A 23,007-nucleotide genomic window follows, 5' to 3' on the forward strand; every position below is an offset into this window, starting at 1 on the left:
CCTAGCGGAAAGAGCACAAATATGGCTGAGGCGTCAAGATAATTCCCTGCTTCAATTGGTTCAAGATTTCTCTTTCAGAATTAAATACTTTTTAAGAAGAGAGGGAAAAAAAGGAAAAGTAATCACTAGCTTTTAAGTGAAATGTTTACTAATCCCGTAAGTATTTTGCTTGTGCTAATTGGTTATTGAACAATATTTTGCAAACTGTGTGCCTTCCAGTATTTTGCCTAAGAGGAAGGATTCTGCATCCATTTGATTAGAATTTTTGAGCTTTTAAATATTTTCATCACTACAAAGCCATGTTAAGGAAAATGTATCAGACGCCAAATCTTAATACATTGGTGACTGGCAATACTTGCCTTTGTGTCGTCACATTAATTTTTTTGGTGTTGCTTTAGCAAAAAACTTTTTCTGGGATCTTTGAAATATAAATGTATAAAGCTATAAAGTTATAAAATTAAAATTTTCTATTATAAAAAGAATTATAAAATTGGCAGAGATGTATTTTTAAAAATATATATTATTAACAGTTGCAACTTGTCTTTGTAAATCAAAATTTTCTTGATAGTTTGCTACCAAAAAAATAAATAAATCAGATGCTAAGGCTGTTATTTACAACAACTAATTTCAAATCTATATATCATCAAATTAATTTTATCCATAATTAATTTTTAAATAAATGTAAATTTAATTCATATATTAGTTTATATTAATATAAGGCCTTTTTTCTTCCATTTTATAAAAAGATTTTTATTTTTATTGGGAAAAGTAGTCCACTTAAAACCACAACATATATGTGTGTGTTTGGCTTAGCTTTTATTTTCAGTGTTGGGTTATCTGAGTATCTTTATTTGTCAGAGTGGAATATTTAATAACTATTTATAACTACTATTTAATGCTACTTATGAGGTTGTAATGAAGATATTATGTCCATTGAATTGATATTTAAATTCAACTGGAAAAATTACATTAGTAATTTTTTTCTGTATTTTCTCTGAAGAATATATAACTCAGTGCCTGTCTATATTTGAACATTATGCCAATCAAATGTTGATGTGTACTCACTTCAGAAGGCTTGAGGAGAACCATGTTAAATTTGGATGACAAGAAATCCAAATCCTTTGTTATAAATCCAGAGGAAAAGTTTATTTGAAAATAAAATACAATATTGAATGAAATCAATGTTAACAATCCTATCAAATGGGGGTAAACACATTGGTTGAAATCCCAGGCAGATAACATGATGAGTGAAGTGGTCCAGTACAAGTGTGAATGAGGGAATCAGGGCAATGCCTTGAGCCCATGTTCTACCTAAAAAGGACAATTGCTATTTAGCTTTGGCCAGTAGTTACTACATGTGAGTGTGGGACTAGAGTTACCAGATTATGTAATTTTTCAAAAAGACACTGAAAAACATATTTTTAAAAAACATGGAAACTATTTTTAAATGTTGGCCCCCAAAATAAAAGCACAGTGCTGGCAAAATAAAACAAGGTAGTTAGTCTATAACCTCCCAACTATGTAAATCAAGCTCAATTATTTAAAATAATTTTCTTTTTGTATGACTCACAGGGACATATATGAGTCTGCATTATGAAAGAATAATTCATTGTTTAAAACTATGTAAAGAATTCAGGCTCACACATAATATGTAAAGTCACTTAAGCATTTACATATTTTTTGAAAATATATATTTCAATGCATTTTATTCTTCTTCCTTTGACTACTAACAATATATTAAAAAGCTATAAGTAAATATTCCCTCCAAAAGTAATAGCTTTAAACTTAATTAACTGTTTAACTCCTTAGAAAAGGATTAAAGAAGACATTTCCTTGAGTCCTTAACCATATTTCATACTGTTTTCAAATTAACCTTACAGAAAGTCAGAACTACAAGGATTCTTGAAAATTATTTAATAAAATCCTTTATGTTATGTATGAATAAGGTCCAGAAAGGAGAAGTGCTTGTCCAATATCACAGAAATAGCTAACCACAGAACTGATAAGCCAAATAGCATAAAGTTAAGAAGTAACAGTTAATATTCCAAATTAAGTTTATGAAAAGAATTACAAGATAGCATGTGAGAAAATATATCATATGTAGTAAGCTAGAATATAAAATGTACAACTGGTATAGATACTGACATGAGTAAATTTTACTAGGAGGTCTAACTAAATAGCCTTACTGTTACTTTTAATGTACATTCATTAATATTTTTATGGTTGGTAAAGCAGTTTTCAAGCTGTTAACTAAGAGTGAAAGAATTCTGGATGGGTATCATTTGTGAGCATCTGGGGGGATTTTCAAAGAGGCTTGTGCCAGTGGACAGAGCTGGTGTCCTGAGCCTTAATAGTAATTAAACTTACTGTCTGTCTTTCATCTTTGCTTTGCAAATAAGCTGAGAAATCGGAGATTTCTCATTGACAAAAAAATTGGAATTTAGTGGGCAGTTCAATAGAAAAAGGGTTTTAGAAAGTGTAAAAGATGAAAACTCTGCTTCTGTCAGAAGAGCTGACAGGATTCAGACAGGTTCCAGCAGGGAATGATGGCATTTTCTATCAGAACCACAGGGACTGGATACTAATGTAGCCAGTGTGAATTTGCTCCACATACTAAGTAGCATGCTTTATTTGTTCTAAAAACAAACTACACCATATTCCAAATCTCCACCATCTAGAGTGGTAAAAAATTACATTTCTTGTATTTAATAAATGGGGTTATTTTCTTCCCTAGAAATATCCAAAGACCTGGAAGAGGTATAGTTGGTCCAGAAATGGAATGGTGGCAGGGAGGTGGTCGTTATGGCAGTTATTATCTCCTTATGCTCCATGATGCCTTTATTGCAATTCATCTTCTGCTCTATGTAGGGCACTGATTCACTGACAGGCTCAATAATCCTCCCCTGGTGACGCCACTCACTGAGTGCAAGCTTGGCCTCAAAGACCTATAACGCTGCCTTCTAGGCTGCAATGCTAAGTGGTTTGTTTTTCATATCACTCAGCCATTCCCCATTAATGTTAGCTGCATGCAAGTGGACTCTGACATTTTATAATTCTGTCTCTCAGGTAGAATCACTTCCCCCTTCTCAATTCTCAGTACTGACATCTCTCTCCTTCTTCTGGATGAGCCACTCATGCCTCAAAAACGCTTGGGTGGGGTTTCCTCCAGATAATAGCTCAATAACTCCTAACACACAAATTCAGGTAAAGGAACTAAGTTTCACTTAAAGTAGAACTAACTTCATAGCCAGTCAGTAAAAATGATTCAGCAAAGGATAAGCCAAATAGGTGAAAGATAAAGACATGTGATGATTGGGTCAGGGGTGGAGTGGAAGGTTGTATTAATAAAATAAGCAATTGAAATCCTTGGGATTGGTTAGGGGATTATGGGTCCATGTCTCAGCTCACATGATGGGTTGAAGTTAAAAGTTCTAGCTTGGGACTGGAGTTGGGGATGAAGACCTGAAAATAAACCTGTAAATGAAATTGAGAAATGTATTACCTAGCTGAGGGGGTATTCCAAATCTATCTCCAGCTAACAATACCTGGATAAACATGCCACCTTGGCATATTTGAAGTAAGAAAAAGGGAAGCAAGCCTTGGTGTTCCATAAACATATGCCAACTAAACCAATTTATGGCTAAGTTTCCATAAAGTTTCAGTTGTTAGTATACAGGGAATGGATTAAACTTTTATTTTTCTATGCTTCTTGTTTTTTTCTTTTCTTAGTTTCCAAATAAACTTTATTAGAAAAATTCCAATTCTTCCTCAGTTTAACAGGGAAAATGTTTTACTAGACCAATGCCAAGGCATAAAGGAAATCTGAGTGTTTATGAAGCGTAGCATGGTGGTGTTACTATTCATTTTGGCTTAACATTATAAGAAGAGCTAGTGGAGCAGAGAAGTGAAAATGCATAATGAGAAAATTTGGAACAGTTAAAATATTTACCCTTTAGCACCACAGGTTTTTCTGTCATGGGGGTAGTAGGGCTTCTGGAGAATGGAGGATGTAGAGAGTATATAAAATTATATATCATAATCCTAGTTAGTGTGTGAGTACCAGGCATTTTGAAGGCCCTGTAACATACTATTGATAGGGATATTGATAACTATATTCAATCTAAAAGAGAATCTTATCATCTCCTTCCTTATGTTTGTCCTCCTTCTTTACCTCCTTCTCAGGTAACAATAAATAGACTTACCTAAATTTTTTTTTTTTTTTGTGGTACGCGGGCCTCTCACTGCTGTGGCTTCTCCTGTCGCGGAGCACAGGCTCCGGACGCGCAGGCCCAGAGGCCATGGCCCACGGGCCCAGCCGCTCCGCGGCATGTGGAATCCTCCTGGACCGGGGCACGAACCCGTGTCCCCTGCATCGGCAGGCGGACTCCCAACCACTGCGCCACCAGGGAAGCCCCGACTTACCTAAATTTTAATTAAGAAATAGAGTATTGTTAATATTTAGGTCATTGGGAAGTTATAACTATAACCCTCTGGCTTCTGATACCTTCCGTGATACATGACAGGCATAGTTAACATTGTGCTGGGACACTGGATTTCCACACAAAAAAGAATGAAGTTGGAATCCTATCTCATACCATATACAAAATTAACTCAAAATGGATCAGTAGCCTAAATATAAGAGCTAAAACCATAAAACTCCTAGAAGAAAACATAGAAGTAAATCTTCATGACTTTAAATTTGCAATGAATTCTTAGAAATGACACCAAAAGAAGAAACAAGAAAAAATAGATAAGTTGGACTTCATCAAAATTTAAAACTTTTGTGTATCAAAGCACAGTATCAATAAAATGAAGACAAGTTACAAAATGGGAAAAATATTTGTAAATCATGTATCAGATAAAGGACTAGTATGCAGAATATATAAAGAACATCTACTACTGAACAACAGAAAGATAACCCAATTTAAAACTGGGCAAAGTAGTTGAATATACATTTTTTCAAAGACAATTATAAAGGCTACGACCAGTGTAAAATGCATAATTTCTGAAAGGAACTGTGATATACTTTTTATTTTTTATTTATTTATTTTTTTTAATAGGTAAGATGGAGTTATCATTAAGAAGAAATTTTTAAAAAAAATTTATTTATCTATTTATTTTTGGCTGCGTTGGGTCTTTGTTGCTGCGTGCAGGCTTTCTCTAGTTGCGGCGAGCAGGGGCCACTCTTCATTGTGGTGCGCGAGCTTCTCATCACGGTGGCTTCTCTTGTTGCGGAGCATGGGCTCTAGGTGCGTGGGCTTCAGTAGTTGTGGCTTGCGTGTCCTAGAACACAGGCTCAGCAGTTGTGGTGCACGGGCCTGGTGGCTCTGTGGCATGTGGGATCTTCCCGGACCAGGGCTCGAACCCGTGTCCCCTACATTGGCAGGCAGATCCTTAACCACTGTGCCACCAGGGAAGCCCTATATTTTTATTAAATAATATTTTTGACAGGAATTAAAAGCTAAACAGAAGTATACTGTGTGTGAGGTGTGTGTGTGGGGGGGGGGTGTATGTGTGTGTATTCTTTCTTCTATCATTGTAGAATAGCCAGATAAATACAATAAACATGTTCTCATCGAACATATAGGCTATATACTTTATGTTAAATGAGAACATGTTTATTATATTTTTAGTATAATCTTTTTGAGGTTCATCTCCATTGTAGCATGTATAAGTACTTCACTTCTTTTTATGGTTAAGTAATATTCTATTCTATGACTATACCATGTATTTTATCCCTTCATTAGTTGATGGAGATTTGAGTTGCTTCCAGTGTTTGGCTACTGTGAATAATGCTGCTATTAGCATTCATGTAAAAGTATTTGTTTGAACTTATGGTTACGGGGGGGGGGGGTGGGGGGGGTGGGGGAAGGGGGAGGGATAAATTAGGAGATTGGGATTGACATATACACACTACTATATATAAAATAGATAACTAATAAGGACCTACTGTATAGCACAGGGAACTCTACTCAATATTCTGTAATGACCTATATGGGAAAAGAATATAAAAAAGAGTGAACACATATATATGTATAACTGATTTACTTTGCTGTACACCTGAAACTAACACAACACTGTAAATCAACTATACTCCAATAAACACTGAAAAAAATAGAAGTATTTGTTTGAAACCTGTTTTCAATTCTTTTGGGTAAGTATGTAACCTATGAGTGGAATTTCTGGGTTATATAGGAATTCCATATTTAGCTTTTTTTGAGAAACACCAAACAGGGTGGCTAAAGTTCACAGAGTGTCACATTGCTGAGAGAAAAGAGCTTCACAGAGATAAAACTTTGGAAATATGAATGGGTCCCCGTGAGTCTTCAGCTGAGCACTAATCATCTCATGCACTGGAGGAAACTACCTAAAGATTAGAGGTAACAGTACTTGGTGCTCACTCAGAGCTAGAAATATTTCCTGTCCCCTCTACTCAAAATGGAAAACCTCATAATTCACTCTGCTAGAGTACTAAGAGTGTTTTGCCTCAGTTGTGGGGCAAGATTAGCCCTGGATTATAAGGTGACCTCACCCCATCTCATAAGCTTAAAGCAAGACCCGCATATATCAAACTGTTTCCAGAAGCCACATTAAAGAACAAAGGTCAAGAATATTTGTAGAAACACAAAAATATCCAGCATACAATGTAAAATTAACAATGCCTGACATACCGTAAAAATAATCAGACATGTAGAAAGGTGGGACAATATGATTCATATTGAGGAGAAAAAGCAAACAACCAAAACCGTATCAGAGGGACTTCCCTGGTGGCGCAGTGGTTAAGAATCCGCCTGCCAACGCAGGGGGCGCGGTTTCGAGCCTTGGTCCAGGAAGATCCCACATGCCACGGAGCAACTAAGCCCGTGCACCACAACAACTGAACCTGCGCTCTAGAGCCCGCGAGCCACAACTACTGAGTCTGCATGCCACATCTACTGAAGCCCATGTGCCTAGAGCCTGTGCTCCGCAACAAGAGACACCACTGCAATGAGAAGCCTGCAGACTGCAACGAAAAGTAGCCCCCGTTCACCGCAACTAGAGAAAGCCCGCACACAGTAATAAAGACCCAACACAGCCAAAAATAAATAAATTAATTAATTAAAAAAAAAAGTAAGTGGAGCTCAATTAAAAAAAATATCAGAAATTACAAAGGATAGAATCAATAAAGATATTAAAACAATTATTGTAACTGTCTCCCATATATTCAAGAATCTACAGGATTTATTCAACATACTAAGTGGATTCTTGGAAGATATAAAAAAGACCCAAAATTAACTTTCAGAGATGAAAACTTCAACATCGGAGACAGGAAGCCTCCTTAACTTTTACTGGATCTGTATGAACGGAAAATTCTAAGTTTAGTGATCAGAAGTCTGATCTGAATCACCAAAATAGAGTCATGGCCCCTGAATCAAATTCTAGACCTGAATCAATTTACAAATCCTAGAAGGGGACCTTGAGAAAGGATCTTGCTATATTATGAAAATTTTATACTGTGTGACAATGAGCTCCTACTCATGGTATTTCCTGGTCTTATATTATCATTATGAAGCAGCTGGCTTAATAGGACTGTGGATTGCTCTTTTGATGACTCAGTTATGGTGCCAGGTAGGTGGCAATACCTTGTGAGATTGAGACAATGTCCTCTAGGATGTGCTCAATGCTTTAAATCAACCTCTAACATATGGTGCTATTTCTCCCATCACCAGGATTTACAAATCCTTACATTGTAAATCCAAGAGCTAGAAATGAGAGCCGCCCCTCTCACATTGCCTCTAGTCATCTTGGCTAGCAAAATGTTTCTTTCCCATTCCCATGACTTTAGGGTATGTTGGCCTAGAGGTCATAGTTTCAAAACAAGGAATGCATCCCCCAGGGGACACAATAAATATTCCATTGAACTGGAAGTGGCTGCCATCTGGCCACTGTGGGCTCGTCAAGCCTCTGAATCAACAGAAAAAGAAAGGAGTTATGCTGGCTGCAGTGATCAGTCCTGGCTATCAAGGAAAATAGGGTGCTATTGCACAATGAGGGTAAAGTAGATTCTGTCTGAAATACAGGAGATCCCCTGGGGCAGCAGTCCCCAACCTTTTTGGCACCAGGGACCGGTTTCATGGAAAACAATTTTTCCACGGATAGGGCAGGGTTGGGGAATGATTCAAGCAGTAATGCCAGCGATGGGCAGCGATGGGGAGCAGCAGATGAAGATTGCTCGCTCACCGCTCACCTCCTGCTGTGCGGCCCAGGTTCCGGAGGCTGGGGACTCCTGCCCTAGGGCATCTCTTTGGATTCCTATGTACTTTGATTAAAGTCAGTGGAAAACTATGACAACTCCATTCAGGTAGGATTTCTAATAGCCCAGATCCTTTAGAAATTAAGGTTTGGGTCATCCCACTTGGCAAAGAACCACAACCAGCTGAGGTGCTTGCTGAGGGCAAAGGGAATATGGAAAGAGTAGTGGAAGAAGGAAACGAAAGAAGGTAGTGGAAGAAATACCAGCTATGATAATGTGACCATTTGCAGAAAGGAAGACAATAATCATTATGAGTATTTCTTTACTATTTTCATGAGAATATTTGTATATGTATTAAATATTTTTGTTTTATTACCTCTTCATCCTCTTATCATGTAACATGTGTTAATAACAATTAACTTTATATTTCAATATTTAAATTATAGGATATCACAGGAGACGTGTGAACATCACCCGAAGATTTTGTATCCTCTCCTGGGGAAAGGGTTAGCATTTTTCAGTTTTACGTGGGATAGTTCATTCTATCATGTCATTAAGTTCATTATGTTAGTCAGAAGTATGATTTTACTATTGTCTTTATTTAGTGATTAAATATGGTTTAAAGAGATGTATATGGGTGCCAAGTTGACAAACAGTGGCCTGTGATGGCTGTGTGATATGACGGCAGTCTAGTATGTTTCTAGTTAGAGTGGTCTACAAGGGAGATTCTCTTGTGAGAGTTGGAGAACAGAAGGGAGGCAACAGACATTTTGTTGCATACATAAAACCTCTCCTAGTTATTCAATCAAACAATAGGTTCTGCTGTGAAGGAATTTTGAGATGCAATTAAAGTTCCAATTTTGAGTTAATCAAAAGGGAGGTTATTCTGGGTGGACCTGAAAATCAGGTGGTAGTCATTAAAGCAACCATGTCTCTGAAAATCTGAGACTCCAAGCACAGTTGGGCCTGCAATTGTTCTCTCTTCCCTCTGTGTCTTTCCTTCCTGACTGTCCATCTATGGGCTTCGGGCTTGCTTAACCAGAGTCAATTCCCTTATTATCACTATATATCTAGACAGTACCTACATCTATATATGTGTGTGCATGTATACATACCCGTGTGTGTGTGTGTGTGTGTGTGTGTGTGTGTGTGTGTGTGTGTGTGTGTATAAATTTAAAAAGTATATATCCTAGTGGTCTGCTTCTCTGGTTGAAACCTGACTGATAGAGATTAAAAGAGATTTGAGAGACATGAACCAGTAACAGTATATTTATCTGGGTTGAGGTTTGAACAAAATGTTAAAAACTTTTTAAGACTATTGAGGAAATTTAAACACAGACCAGATATTGGACAATATTAAGAAGTTTGTGTCAATTATTTTCAATGTAATGATGATATTTTAGATATTTTAAAAAGCCTATAATATTTTCAGAATAAAAATGGTATGATAGTTAGAGTTTGTTTCAAATTATCCCAAGGGACAGGTTATAAATGAAACAATATTGGTCATGAGTTTACAGTTTTGAAGGTAGGTGTATGGTACATGGGATTCATTATACTATTTTATCTCCTTTTGAATACATTTCAAAGTTTCCATAATAAGAAGGTAAGATAAAAAAATTAAAAGCCCACAAATACTTAACCTTGAGAAGAAAAGTCTAAGTAAAGGCAAATTTTGCATTTACTAATTTTTCTACCCCACTACAGACATTAGGTAGAACTGCAATATCCAGCCTCTGCTGTCTCCCTCTTTCTATCACACACACACACACACACACACACACAAACACACACACACACACTCACTCACATACCCTCTTTCTATACCATATGCACATAAACATCCATACATAAAATGTAGGTTTTAATAAGAAAACTCTATATACTCTTAGTTATATGAAATGACACATGTATAAAAGAATTTAGAATTACGTGATGTCAATTAAACACTTCTGACCTACCACAGAAATGCTTACATAGTGAAACCAAAAGATTAAATAGCAAGGCAGAATCTAGGGATGAGTACGGTAATGTAATTTTTTAAAATATATAAGGATGTCAATTTTTTTGTACTTATGAACACAAACAACACTGTTATAAGACAAACAGAACTTTAAATTATTTGACCTATAACAAACAGTGGAAATAGCAAATAGAAAGAAGGCTTTCCAGAAACATTAAAAGCTTGTTTGGAAGTCAAGAAGGACTATGGCTTATTTGAGCAGCAAGAAGTAAACAGACAGGAAATCTGAACAATCCATAATGTAAGCAATTCCCTGATGCTACCTGTGGGTCCAGTGGTTTATCATTTGAAGTTGTATTTTATTATATTTATGAGGTCTCATTTATTATTTCTTCATTCACTTCATCTTGTTACATACAGTACCTTCTAATGAAGGAGTAATCCTATCAAAACGATAGAGTCCATGTTAAAATGTGAAAAGATACATTAAAAAATTCTATTCTAGGGCTTCCCTGGTGGCGCAGTGGTTGAGAGTCCGCCTGCCGATGCAGGGGACACGGGTTTGTGCCCCGGTCCGGGAAGATCCCACATGCCGTGGAGCGGCTGGGCCCGTGAGCCATGGCCGCTGAGCCTGCGCATCCGGAGCCTGTGCTCCGCAACGGGAGAGGCCACAGCAGTGAGAGGCTCGCGTACTGCAAAAAAATAAATAAATAATTAAAATTCTAATCTACTCCTTTCTACCTCTGTTCTTAATCTTTGGCCTTAGCTCTAGCTAATAAAAGTATAGATAGGGAATAAAACATCATGGAGGGTAGAGGATGTGAGAATGTGCTAATTTATTACACCACAATATAATATATGATTGACCTATGATAAACATTTCTACTATTACACATGGGGAAGTTGTTATTTAAAGGAATTTGATGAATAAAAAAGACTTTATGGTTTATAACTGGCAGGGCTAAAACAAAAAGTCAAAGCTCTTGAGTATTATTAGGGTGACCATATAATTTATTGTCCAAATTGGGAAAATTCTGAGGGTAACTGATAATTGCTCTGGGACATCTGGCACAAGCCAAGAACATCTTGGTCAAATGAATACTCAGGATCACTCTAGACATTATCAGAATAAAATATAATGTATGTGTACTTGAAGATATTTTATGGAAGCAACAGATAAGTGATTTAAACTTAGTTGATAAAACATATGAGTACTACTCAACTATCGCTTCTTTAGTTTACTTTTATAGCTCTTTTTTTCTTATTCTTTTTTTTTTGCTCTGTCTTAACAACTTTATCATTTACTTTTTTCACCCCAGCAATTTTTCACATCTAAATGGCTTAAAAGATGAAAATTCACAATTTGAATTATCGTCTCAAGAAAATATTTTCAACTATAGATTTTAGTGAATTATTATTTTTAAATGCAAAAATATAGGGAACAAATGTATTAAATATATTCTTTACAGTATCAAAATTGTTTTCCTTGGTATATTATTTTGCAGTGCACCTTCAAAATGTGTATTATTAACTGATTTAAAAATGCATCTTAAAGCACACAATACGTACTTTGATTTTGATAATTTTCTTTGTATGATTCTATGAATGGTAGCAAACATACTAATATAGAAATTTGTTTTTGGAGACTTTTGGAGAGCATTTTCCAAATTTTCCAAATTTGGAAATTTGGGAAATTTCCATTTTCCAAATTTTCCAAATTTGGTTTTGGAGAAATTTGTTTTTGGAGACTTTTGGAGAGCATTTTCCAATTCTATTTTATAGATGAGGAAACTGAAACTCAGAGCAGGTAAATGAGTTACTGTACATAACAAAGTTAGTAAGTTTAAGAGTCAGAACCAGATTATCAGTTCAAGGTTCTTTTTGTTGTTTGTTTTTAACTTTTTATTTTAAAATAAGTTTAGTCTTAAAGAAGAGTTGCAAAGATAGAAGTTCCCCAATACTTTCCCCCAGGTTCCCCTAAGGTTAACCTTTTACATATCCATGTTCCAATTATCACAAGGCTCTTTTTATCACACTGTGGAAAGTGTTATTTATTGTCTAAACATGCATTTCATAATATACCCAATGATAAAGAAATTAGGATTTTTTTAATAATATTAACATATCTCATTATCTATTAAGATGACACATTTGCAACTGGAATATTGAGGTTTGGGGACTTTTTGGAATAATGCTAATAACACATTTATGTCTCTATATAAATTAGTGTGAGCTTTCATAGACTGTTTCATAAACATATCCACGACAGTGAATTTATACTATTAGATACATAAACATAAAACCTGTTGGAATTTTTGAGATGATAAGTTTCAATAAATCATTTTTTAAGAAGTACAATCTTAGAAAAATACTTCTAATCAATGTCTATTTATAGAATTTATATAAGATCTGGGATATAGGATTAGGTGATACAATTTTTGGTATGTATTTTCTCCTATTTTCTTTGTGCTGCATTGAGTGAAAAAAGGATCAGAATAGGTATATTGATTCTGTCTAAAAAACTAAAAATGCGGTTTTTAAAAACATAGAAAAAATTAGTTGGGTTGTTGACAAGCTATGCTTGGTTACAATATTTGGATTGTGAAAACTGTAAAACTCTTTTTAGTACTTTAAGCTTTCCAAATTTTTTCGTATTTATTTGATCTTTCCCAACAGTACTTTGCAGTAACAGGCTTCTCATTTTCCTTTTTCCTAATTTCATTTTGATACTAGTAGCAAACTGTTACTGCCCTACCCATGTCTCCTTGTCTACCATTTCAGAGCACACTGGCCTGATTTTCCATATTGGTGGGGGATATTCCACAGCATTTCCAGCCTCTGTAAGGGCAGAACAGCCTCCAGCCTCCATAGAAAGTCCTCAGAAAAAGATGCAGCTCTAGCAGCTGGAAGATTGGCCAGCATGCATTGAATAGACTTCGACCAATCACTAAAGGGAGGTGGTGTATATTTATACCTGTTTTCTCATGCTTTGGGTGGGATAATTCTAAGGCTACTATTTTAAATGGTTTTCCAGGAAATCCCAGTGAGATTAAGCTCTGTTTACTCACAATGATAATTTGCCTGGGAATTCACACCCTTCATTGCCTCCCTTCCATTCCCTGTCTCACTTCCCCAAGATGCTACTGTGTTTTCTGAAATCACTTCCAAAATAAACTACTTGCACTTGAATCCTTAACTCAGGATCTGCTTCTAATAGAACATAAACTCAGAAAATATATTCCCAAAGCACAGGCTGCAGAGAAACACTCAGTATTTATGCTGTTTAGTAACAGAACTGATTTTAGGACAGGTAGGAGCATGGAGACAAAGAAAATAGGTTTGGGGATATTTGTGGATATCAACTATCTGTGCTTTCTTTAGAAAGCCAATCATTATTACTGAAAATATATTATCTTTTGTTACTCAGACTAAAATTTAGGAAGGAAAAGAATACCTAATGAAAGCCAATAAAGACTAGGGATTTTGTTCTTCAGATTAATATCATTTTCTATCATAGTTGCTTATATTCATAAGTCATCAACTAATTGGCAAGGAAAAGCACACAAATTCTATTATGTCAAGGTGTTAAAATATTATTAAATTTGCAGTGCCAATTGCTTGGTTAATTAAAAAATAAACGATTTCTTTTCAAAGAATTAAAAGGTCAAGTGTTTCTATTATATTTTTTGAAAAGTTCATTCAGTTTATTTGTAGCGTAAGATGTATAACATGCTGTAATAATAATATAGCATGCTGTATAGCAGCTTATTAATGAACTGGAAGCTGCTTTACCTTTTTTTCCCTTCAGTTTTATTAGCTGGTACAAATGCAGAAGACAACAGGTAAAATGTTTATCTGTTTAATCAGAATGGTAGAGGTATATGCAGTGAGAAATGGAGAAGTGTAATTTTTTTTCAAAAGACAATGAAATATACTAGGGAATAGAGCCTTAATTGGAATGTATTCTCTGATAATCTTCATTGACCAAATCAGCTCAGAGCTGACTGATCCATAGATGTTTGACCAGGTCAGAGGCTTAGGATAGCCTCTGTAATTGCTGGCATATCATAGCTTGGTTACTATTAGGTATACTATCCATATTAAAAATCTTATCTTCTGCTTCTGGGTCCCATGCAGTGGTGAATAGTATTTAAATATTAAGTCTAAAGAAGGAATAAGAGAAGGGTCAAATAAATACCATAAGAATACAGTGTCATGACTATTTCAGTAAGCTTATGTGTATAAGGCAATTTAATTTAGAAGGCTCATTTTGAACCTAACTTACACATGGCAATGACAAATATTTTCTAAACTATTTTAGAAATAGTTTACTTATTTTTAGAAATTTGTGAACCTCAGGTTTTCCAGTTCTAAAACGTAGTCTTTCCCCAATTTAAAACTACATTCTATTGAGTACTTTGCCCAGGCTTTAATGTAATATAACTTTGAACTATCTTTGTCTTTGAATTATTTTTGTCCCTTGTCTTTTACTGTTTCAAAACAAACTAGTTGCAAATCCCAGCCCTTTTCTAATTTTTCATTTTTGAAAAATATGTCCTTACATATTTTTCACAGACTACTTTGTACAAGGTCTGGCATCAGCCTTTTCTCTATTTTGACTACCACAGACTTATTCCAAACCTCATTTTTTTCTCATCATAGCTTCCCCTTTTGTAAAAAAAAAAAATCCAATTCCATGTAAAAATCCTCTTTATATTTGGTCATGAAGGCTACATTGTGGTTTCTTATTACATCATACATCAGATCAAAATTCTGAACTTCAGTTCACAGACCTTTACCAATATGTACTAACTTACCTGCTTTCCCTTTCTTTCAGCTCTCAGCTTATCTTCTTCCCTGACTTGAGGCAAATGTGCTTTTCATATTCCAGATGAATTTTTATTCCCAAATAAATGTTATTCTCTTCCTCATTCAGCAGAGTGTCATCTATCTTTCATTACTTAAAAGCACCAGAAATCCCAATGCCTCCTAGATGCTCCTTCCAATAAAGCACACTAAGAGTAGAGTTAGTATTCTTTTCCATTCCCTTCTCTATCTACCAGGAATTAAAATTTATCCTATTATTCTGAGGTTACTGCCTCAGCTATGCAAGTATTCTTGGTTAGAATACTACAGAATTCCAGTGAAGTTCTTTCTATGCTAGCTTAATACTAAAGCCATTTTCATGTTGAAGTGCTGTTGTAGAAATGTATAGGTAAGGAGCATCTTTGTTCTAGAAATCTAGTGAATATGTTCATACGTTTTTACATCTTACAACACATCGCCATGACATTATCTCATTTGACTCAAGAATTTCAGGAGGTAGAGTTGAGGTCCCTTTTTTAAGTGGGAGGGAACCTGAGGCTCCAGTGTACTGCAGTATTCAAGAGGACAGACTTTGTAATCAAGACAACCTCAGTTTGATTACGACAGTGTTTACACCAGTGTGACTTCGGGAAAATTATTAATATCTCTAAACCCAAACTGCCTCATAAAGTGCGGACAGTAATAACTACATGATATACAGCATGTAAAAAGCACCACATGTGAAGCGGATTGCCTGGCACACGGTAAGCACTTAATACATATAGCAACATGTTAAGGGATTGCCCGAGACATACTTTTAGAATATGCCCGCAAGGACTCGAAACCAAGATTTTGAATTCCAAAGCCCATGCATTTCCACTATCACTGCCTCCTAGCACACTGATTTAATTAAACTACTAACTTGATGGATGACCTTGAGCAAAATACTTTACTGAGTCAGTTTACTCATCTGTAAACGGAGTCTTTTCAGACTTTCAGCGTCTACTCCAAATACATATTTTTTTTCCTGTAGTGTTCTAGGTTGTGGTTCAGGTTCGTTATATATCCAAGATCTGTATAATCATAAGCTGTGTACATTGCACTGAATTTTACTCGTATATTCATAGTTCGTTCAGTATTTAGTTTTGGATACACACTCAGCTGTTGCCTGTCTTTAGTCCGCTTCTCGGCGCCTCGTGAAGGGGATACCCATACCTAACTTTATTTATTTATATGCTGGCTTGTTTCCGAAAGGATTTAAGGCAGCGAGTGACACTTTAAGTTCCCTAACGAAGTCACACAGTGCGAGTAATACTCTTTTGATAAAATCTCCCGTAGAACCGCCCTTGAGTGAGATGCTAACTAATGTCTTTTACCTAACTCTTAAAAATAAAGACTGATGTACCCAGCTAGAAGTCCTGGAAGCATACAGTTAAGGTTTTTTCCTCAGCCTTGACGCTGTCCCACCCTTTGTCAACGGTCACTCGAATGCCCTTCTCAGACTAGCCAAAACTGTCGCCGCTCCAGTCCCGGCTGGAGAGAGATCCCACCCCGCCCCTTCACTGCCTCTCATACCCAAGTTTCCCGATTGGGAAGGGGCCTGAAGAGCCTTTCTCACGTTTCCATATTATTGGCTGGCACGGCTGTCAGTAATATCTACTTCCCGCCTTCCAGCCTAGCGGGTTTCTTGGACCCCTCGGTTTCTGCGACTAGCCGCTTACGTTTGCCTGAGCCGTGTTGCCGGGGACCCGTGACCTTTCACCCCCTCCCTTCCCACAGGAGCGCCCCGGCCCCCGGCCCCGCCCCCGCCGCCGGCGCTCGCCGCCGCGCACGCTCTCAGCCCGCGCGCGTTCACTCCCGCGCAGACACGCACACCCTCGCCCCCCGCACTGGCCCCCCCCCCGCCCCCGCCCCCGCAGGCTGAGACTTCGGCGTCGGGAGGCGGCGGCGGCGGCGGCGGCGCTGCTGAGAGGCAGGGACCCGAGCTCGAAGTGTGTGGGAGTCTGCGAACTCAACCCCTCACTACCCTCCCCTCGCAGTCATCCCCCTCCCTCCCCGCCAGCCCCCCCCCCCCACAAGCGGGAGAAATAATGAGCGAGACCGGGCGGCAGCAGCAGCAGCAGCAGCAGCGCCGAGCAGCCCAGGCAACGGCAGAACCGCTCCGGCGGCGGCGGCAGCACCATCAGCGGGAGCGAGCGCAGCGCTAGCGCGGCGCGGGGACCGCCGCGCTCCTTCCCGGCTCCTGCCCTCCTCCGCCGCTCGCTCTTCTCTCCGCGTCCACCTCTTTCCCCTCCTCCTGCTCATTCACTCTTTCCCTCACTCTCCCCTCCTCCTCGGCTTCTCCCTGCGCCCCGCCAGCCCTCGCGCTCTCCCACTCCCTCTGCCCGTCCTCCCCGCTCCCCTCCTCCCGCTCATTCACTCGCCCCTCTCCCTTCTCCACTCTCTCCCCCTCTCTCCTTTCTTCTCCTTCTTTCACCCTCCGTCTCTCACACCCCCTCCATTCCCCTGTCTCCTTTCTGACACTGCACTGCAGCTGCTCCTCAGCCCTGCCCCCTCCCCAGTGAGAACAAACCAGCAACATTGCTTTTTTTTCCTAAAGAGATTTCTATTGATCCGATTAAAAAAAACAAAAACAAAACAACCTTAAGAAACCCCAAAAGCAAAAAAAAAAAAAAAAAAAAGAAAAAAAAAGAAAAAAAAAGAAAAGAAAAAGCCAAAACAAAAGGGAGAACCTTCTCCCCGTAGAAGCGGCAGGAACTGCAAACATGATGGCGGCAGCTCCCATCCAGCAGAACGGGACCCACACTGGGGTTCCCATAGACCTGGACCCGCCGGACTCGCGGAAAAGGCCGCTGGAAGCCCCCCCTGAAGCCGGCAGCACCAAGAGGACCAATACGGGCGGTGGGTATCGCTTCCACCTCCCCGCTGGCCCCATCCCCCGCCGCCCGCCCCTGCCTCCCTCCCTCCCGCCGCCCTCCCTCCCTCCCTCCCGCGGCCCGGACACCTCCAGCCCGAACCCGGCGGCTCCCGCGCCCTGCCTCGCGCCCCCTCCCCTGCACCTGCCCCGCATCTCGCCGGCCCCGACACATTTCCATTTCTATGTTTATCATTCATCAAAATGGCGACCGGTTTTTCGGAATAGACCTATCTTTACATTTAATCGGTCGAAAGGCTGACCATTTAAATATCCTAGACCTGGGCAAGGGGGTCCGTTAAGGAGGAGGAGGATGACCCCGAGTGAGGTGATGGCCGCCCGAAGATGCGCGCTGCATTTAACAGTCTGATTAAATAAATAAATAAATGGCACTTGGGTAGCGGAGAGCAAATGATTGGGGCACCGGAGAGTTTTGCTCTCTTCATCCCCTTGGTTTGGGCCACAAGTAGTATGCAAAATCTGGAAGAGTGCATACTCTTACCGCACTTACATTGTCGGTGCAAATATTTCACTGATTTGTCTTCAGGGGTGTGCATACGAGGGTGGGGGTGTCTGGTACTCTGACTTGTTAGTTAACATCCTGCGCTTCTTGGGAAGATGAGTTTTAACGGGACCGGTATCGCTTCTTCATTTGCACTGGAGTCATCTTAACAATGCACCCAATGCATCGAGGCAGAGGTGAATTTATCTACAGCACGTACATTAGAGACGGATGGGGGTCTTGCGAATGGCACACTCGAAAAATTTGGAACGTTCATTCACATAAGGAAGCTGGATTTACCGGGGTGTTTCCTATTTAAGTCATGATCAGTTTGACGGAAATTAAAGTTTATGGAGTTGGCTTTATTTTTTTAAAACATTTCAATCTTTCTTGGTTAATCTACCCCCTTCGTTTTAATAATTGTGATTCTTTTGGGGAAGGAACATTATCTGGTCACTTTTAAGTGTATTTGATGTAAATGACTCCTAAGCTTTTTAGTATTGGCAAAATTCTTCTTAAGGTCCTTTAATTAATGAGCTTAAACGAGATCATAGTAGACTAAGGAGTGCTAAAGAAATACTCCAGGATTAGTTAGATTTGGCAGTCCACATCACTTTGAGTTATTTCCTGGCAATTATTGAAGGCTTGGAATACACCCTACAGTTTGGGTGGATTATTTGGTAGGAGAATGGTTGTTTTGCATACTTTAGGTAGGATATAGGCAATGGCTAATTGTAGTCCTTATGTGTTTGCTCATGTTAAACAAATATAGCTCATCACTATTTACTGTCTTTTTATTTATTTATTTTGCAATATGTTAAGGTTTGTCATGGTGTAAATCTCTGAAGTTTTGTTAAAGGGTCAGTTCATTTTGTTTTACCATAGTAACTACAGATAGAATTGGAAGACTTCCATGTTTGGAATAACAACTGGAATTTAGTCATCAGTTTCTACAGTGCTGCAAAATAATAGAACATGTTTAGATTTTAATTCCAAGTTTGAAAGTATAAATTCTAGAGAATGGGAAACATTTCGTACATATTTATTTTTCAGTGTAATTGGCTTATTTTCGTTCTTTAAAAAAAAAAAAATTAACCCCATATTTCCTGCAGCTGTATGCCCAATGTTTTAATCGCTCTTTTTCTCTCTTGAGGGTGGAGGGAGGATACAAAGTTTAAAATTATTGTGTTAACGAAGTATATTTCCTTGCATTTTTCAGAAGACGGCCAGTATTTTCTAAAGGTTCTCATACCTAGTTATGCTGCTGGATCTATAATTGGGAAGGGAGGACAGACAATTGTTCAGTTGCAAAAAGAAACTGGAGCCACCATCAAGCTGTCTAAGTCCAAAGATTTTTACCCAGGTAGGTGCAATGGTGAAGAGATTGTTTGATAAATCCCCAAGGAAATAAAAGATCTACCTGTGTTGTGTGCTGTATTGAAAAAATTCTTAATAGTGTAGACTGTTTATTTATTTGATGTATTAGAGTATTTGTGGAAAAATTTTAAGAGTATTTTCACTCTTGGTTATGTTTTGTTTCTGTAATTGATATTCTGTCTATGATGTAGACCAATTTTGAGATGAATCTTCTGGGTATTTCTAAATACTTCTTTCTAATTAGGGAAAAAAAACTCTAAAATTTAAAGATAGAAACCTAGACAGCTGGCATCAGGAAATAGGGTTCTTCTGAAGTTTTCAGAAATAATTGTAATGACAATTAGACTAGAGTGAATTCAGAAGAGTGGGTAGAAAGGCTTCTTAAAGAATGGACCATTTACTTTCTAAATCCATTATGTACCTCTTTCTGCTTCATTGCTTTGTTTGTTGGCCCTGGAGTGAAGAGGACAAGTGCTGCCTCTTAAGATTTTTAAAATATTGTGTTTTTAATATAACTGTGACAAGGAAATATATTATTATGTAAGAAGTAAAATAATGCTTCAAAATTTGTGTTACTTAAGAGCTGTATTAAGAGCTGTATTTGATCAAAATATATTAACAGTTTGTGTGGTACTGTAGGTACTGTAACCCAGTGGAATATGGCAAGTTTCCTAGGTAGTATAATTTTTTTTTTTATAACTTTTCAGTGTGTTTTTTAAATTTAAACTGTTTATAGTACTATGCATTTATCTTTATCTTTTTAAAATCATTTTGCTACTTAATATATGGATTTTAAGTTTAATAGTGTATCTCCTAGATAAAACATTAATTGATTTGCTTTTACCTACATGTAGCTTCTGCAATTTTTTTTTGGTTATTTCATATTTATGGCCATAAAAAATATTTATTCAGTGCTGAGGGGACCAACACTGCTTATTTTTTTTCTTGGTAGGAAAGAAAAGCTGATTTGCTTTCAGTGATCTAATTCAGTAAGAGTTCTTTAGTACAGCAAAGACATCTGGTATGAATGTAAGCAAAACATTTGGAGGATTTCTTTTTCATAGCCAATCGCTTGGTGGTAGAAAGTGGACCACTGTACTGCATAAGAGGGTTTTAGAATGGTTGGAACTGTCATTTAGTTATGTAAATTAAATGTAGTATGTTTGGTAAACATTACATTTATTAAACTAGATATGTCCTACGAAAGTTTGTTTTCTGTGAGTGTAGTTTTGTAGATGGCTTTCCTTGTCTCTGAAACTTTCCTTATGCATTAAGAAAGTTTGCTGACATATTCACATTCTTATATTTAAAAGGTATGTTATGATGAAAAAAATGTGGAATTGTGAAAATCCTTAGTGCAAATAAAAGCATTCAAAAGAGCTTGATTGCAGAATTAATAATGTTATAGTTCTAGGAAAAGAGCTGCAATGGTAAATTAAATTCACTGTCAATAGATGAAAATGAAATAGCTTTTTTTGCATTATACATGAGGGTATCAGATGTGCAGGGATGTTACAGAAAATTGGTGTTTATCAAGGATATTCCAAATAGTAAATTAAATGCCTTTTCATTTGAATATAGTGTATTTTCAGTGGGTTGGAAAGGGTGCAACTAGAATTAGATCTTTTGTTTTTAGTCCACAGTTGTGTATTTTTTTCTTATTACATTGAAATTGCTTATTTTATTTATAGTTCTGAGGCATGTTATTCATATAGAGCAAGAATATCCGTTGGAAAAAATGGAAAACTGGAATGCGTTGAATAAAATTTTGTGTGTGTAGTGACGTAACCTGATCAAATGTGAGTTGAAATGTCTGGATAAAAGAAGGCTTATACTCTGCCTGTAACAGGTGGAAACCAGTCACAAACTATGGAATCAATTGTAAGGATAAAAAAAGCCCTGTAATTTATAAGAAGCTTTAATAATTCTGAACACTTTGTATGTAAATACAATTTTAGCTAGGTTATTACCTGTTCAGACAGATACATCTCTCTTCTGACAGACTTTAATAGTCTTTCTGTTCATACTTGACCATAAGCCTGTGGAATTATCTGAGGTCCTGGTATTCTTCAACATAGCAGCCTCTGAGCTACTTTCAACTTCTCTTACTCAGATATATTTAAGGGATACTTACCTTGCTCATCTCAAATGAACTAAATTATAAAGCTGTGATTTATACTGCCTAGTTATGAGGACTTTCTTGTAGGATTATGCAGTAATTAAAGTCCTTTTTTGTGTGTTTCATATATGTACTTATGACTCATATTCCATTACAATGAATATGCCCGATGTTTATTTCATGAAGCATTTTTCTGTTTCTTATTTGTAAGACAGAATATTTGGGGATAAGTGCACTTCAGTTGTATAACTTAATGGATTTTCTCAAATACCTAAGTTTTAAAACAATGCAATTGTTTTCAGAAGGTTCACTTAAAATACTGGTGTATTTGAGAAAAACTTTCTTCAGGGTATATATTACAGAGTACAGACATTGCTTAAGTAATCTCTTAAGCAACCTTGCTTTTCTGAGTAATTTTTAATATTTATGGTTGAGATGAAGAAAATAGTTTTTGCACATTAATTGGTATGAATTTAGAATTTATAGAACTGTATATTACATTGTGTATTTTAGCATGTCATATAAAATAAAATAATTTGGGGAAATTGTATGATGAGGATTGTGAAGTGCATTTATCAATTACTGTAATCGGAAAAAAAGATCGATAAGTAGATTCATTTTTTTTGCTGTGTTGTGTAATTCATTTATCTATTACTAAAAATCTAAATCTTACAAAATACTAACTTATTACCTGTGGTTTATGAATATATCTTTTATTCTTACTTGATTAAAGGAACCTAATTTGATTTATTTATATATCCTTTTTATAAGTAGGTTACCCAAAGTTAATGCCTTTTAATTAAAAAACAGCTTTCTCATTTTGGGAAATACATTACTGTATGCATTTTCAGAATGGCAATAGGATAGTATTCTTTTATTCCTTTATTTGGCATCTGAAGATGTGTTTGGTTTTGTTAATAGATTGATTTTATCTGTTAAAATCATTTAATGAATGGTTCATGTAGATAATTGGGAAAATTTATTGAATACATTATTCATTGGGGATAGTAAAGGATATATAAAATAAATATTTTCATGTATGCCTTAGATTTTAGAACATTTCATAGTGTACCTATTTTATTCCATTATATGA

At 37.1% G+C, this 23,007-nt stretch overlaps 1 protein-coding gene across 6 annotated transcripts in view; it reads left to right on the forward strand.

Annotated features, from left to right (window-relative positions):
* Window positions 1-17,471: 17,471 nt before the first annotated feature.
* Window positions 17,472-23,007, forward strand: part of NOVA1 (NOVA alternative splicing regulator 1) — a gene marked incomplete at both ends in the record, with an annotated part of 139,205 nt that continues 133,669 nt past the window's right edge. For 2 of the 6 annotated variants that reach the window (XM_082845470.1, XM_082845472.1), the window contains 2 exons: window positions 17,472-17,903; window positions 19,638-19,781. In XM_082845470.1, coding sequence (XP_082701596.1) covers window positions 17,768-17,903; window positions 19,638-19,781 — 280 coding nt within the window. Of the gene's footprint in view, window positions 17,904-18,590; window positions 18,616-19,637; window positions 19,782-23,007 lie in introns of those variants that run through there. The other 4 variants (XM_082845471.1, XM_082845473.1, XM_082845474.1 and 1 more) reach the window with 2 other exon arrangements.

Source organism: Leucopleurus acutus, assembly GCF_964270905.1.
Source record: "Leucopleurus acutus genome assembly, chromosome: 1".
Lineage (NCBI taxonomy): Eukaryota > Metazoa > Chordata > Mammalia > Artiodactyla > Delphinidae > Leucopleurus > Leucopleurus acutus.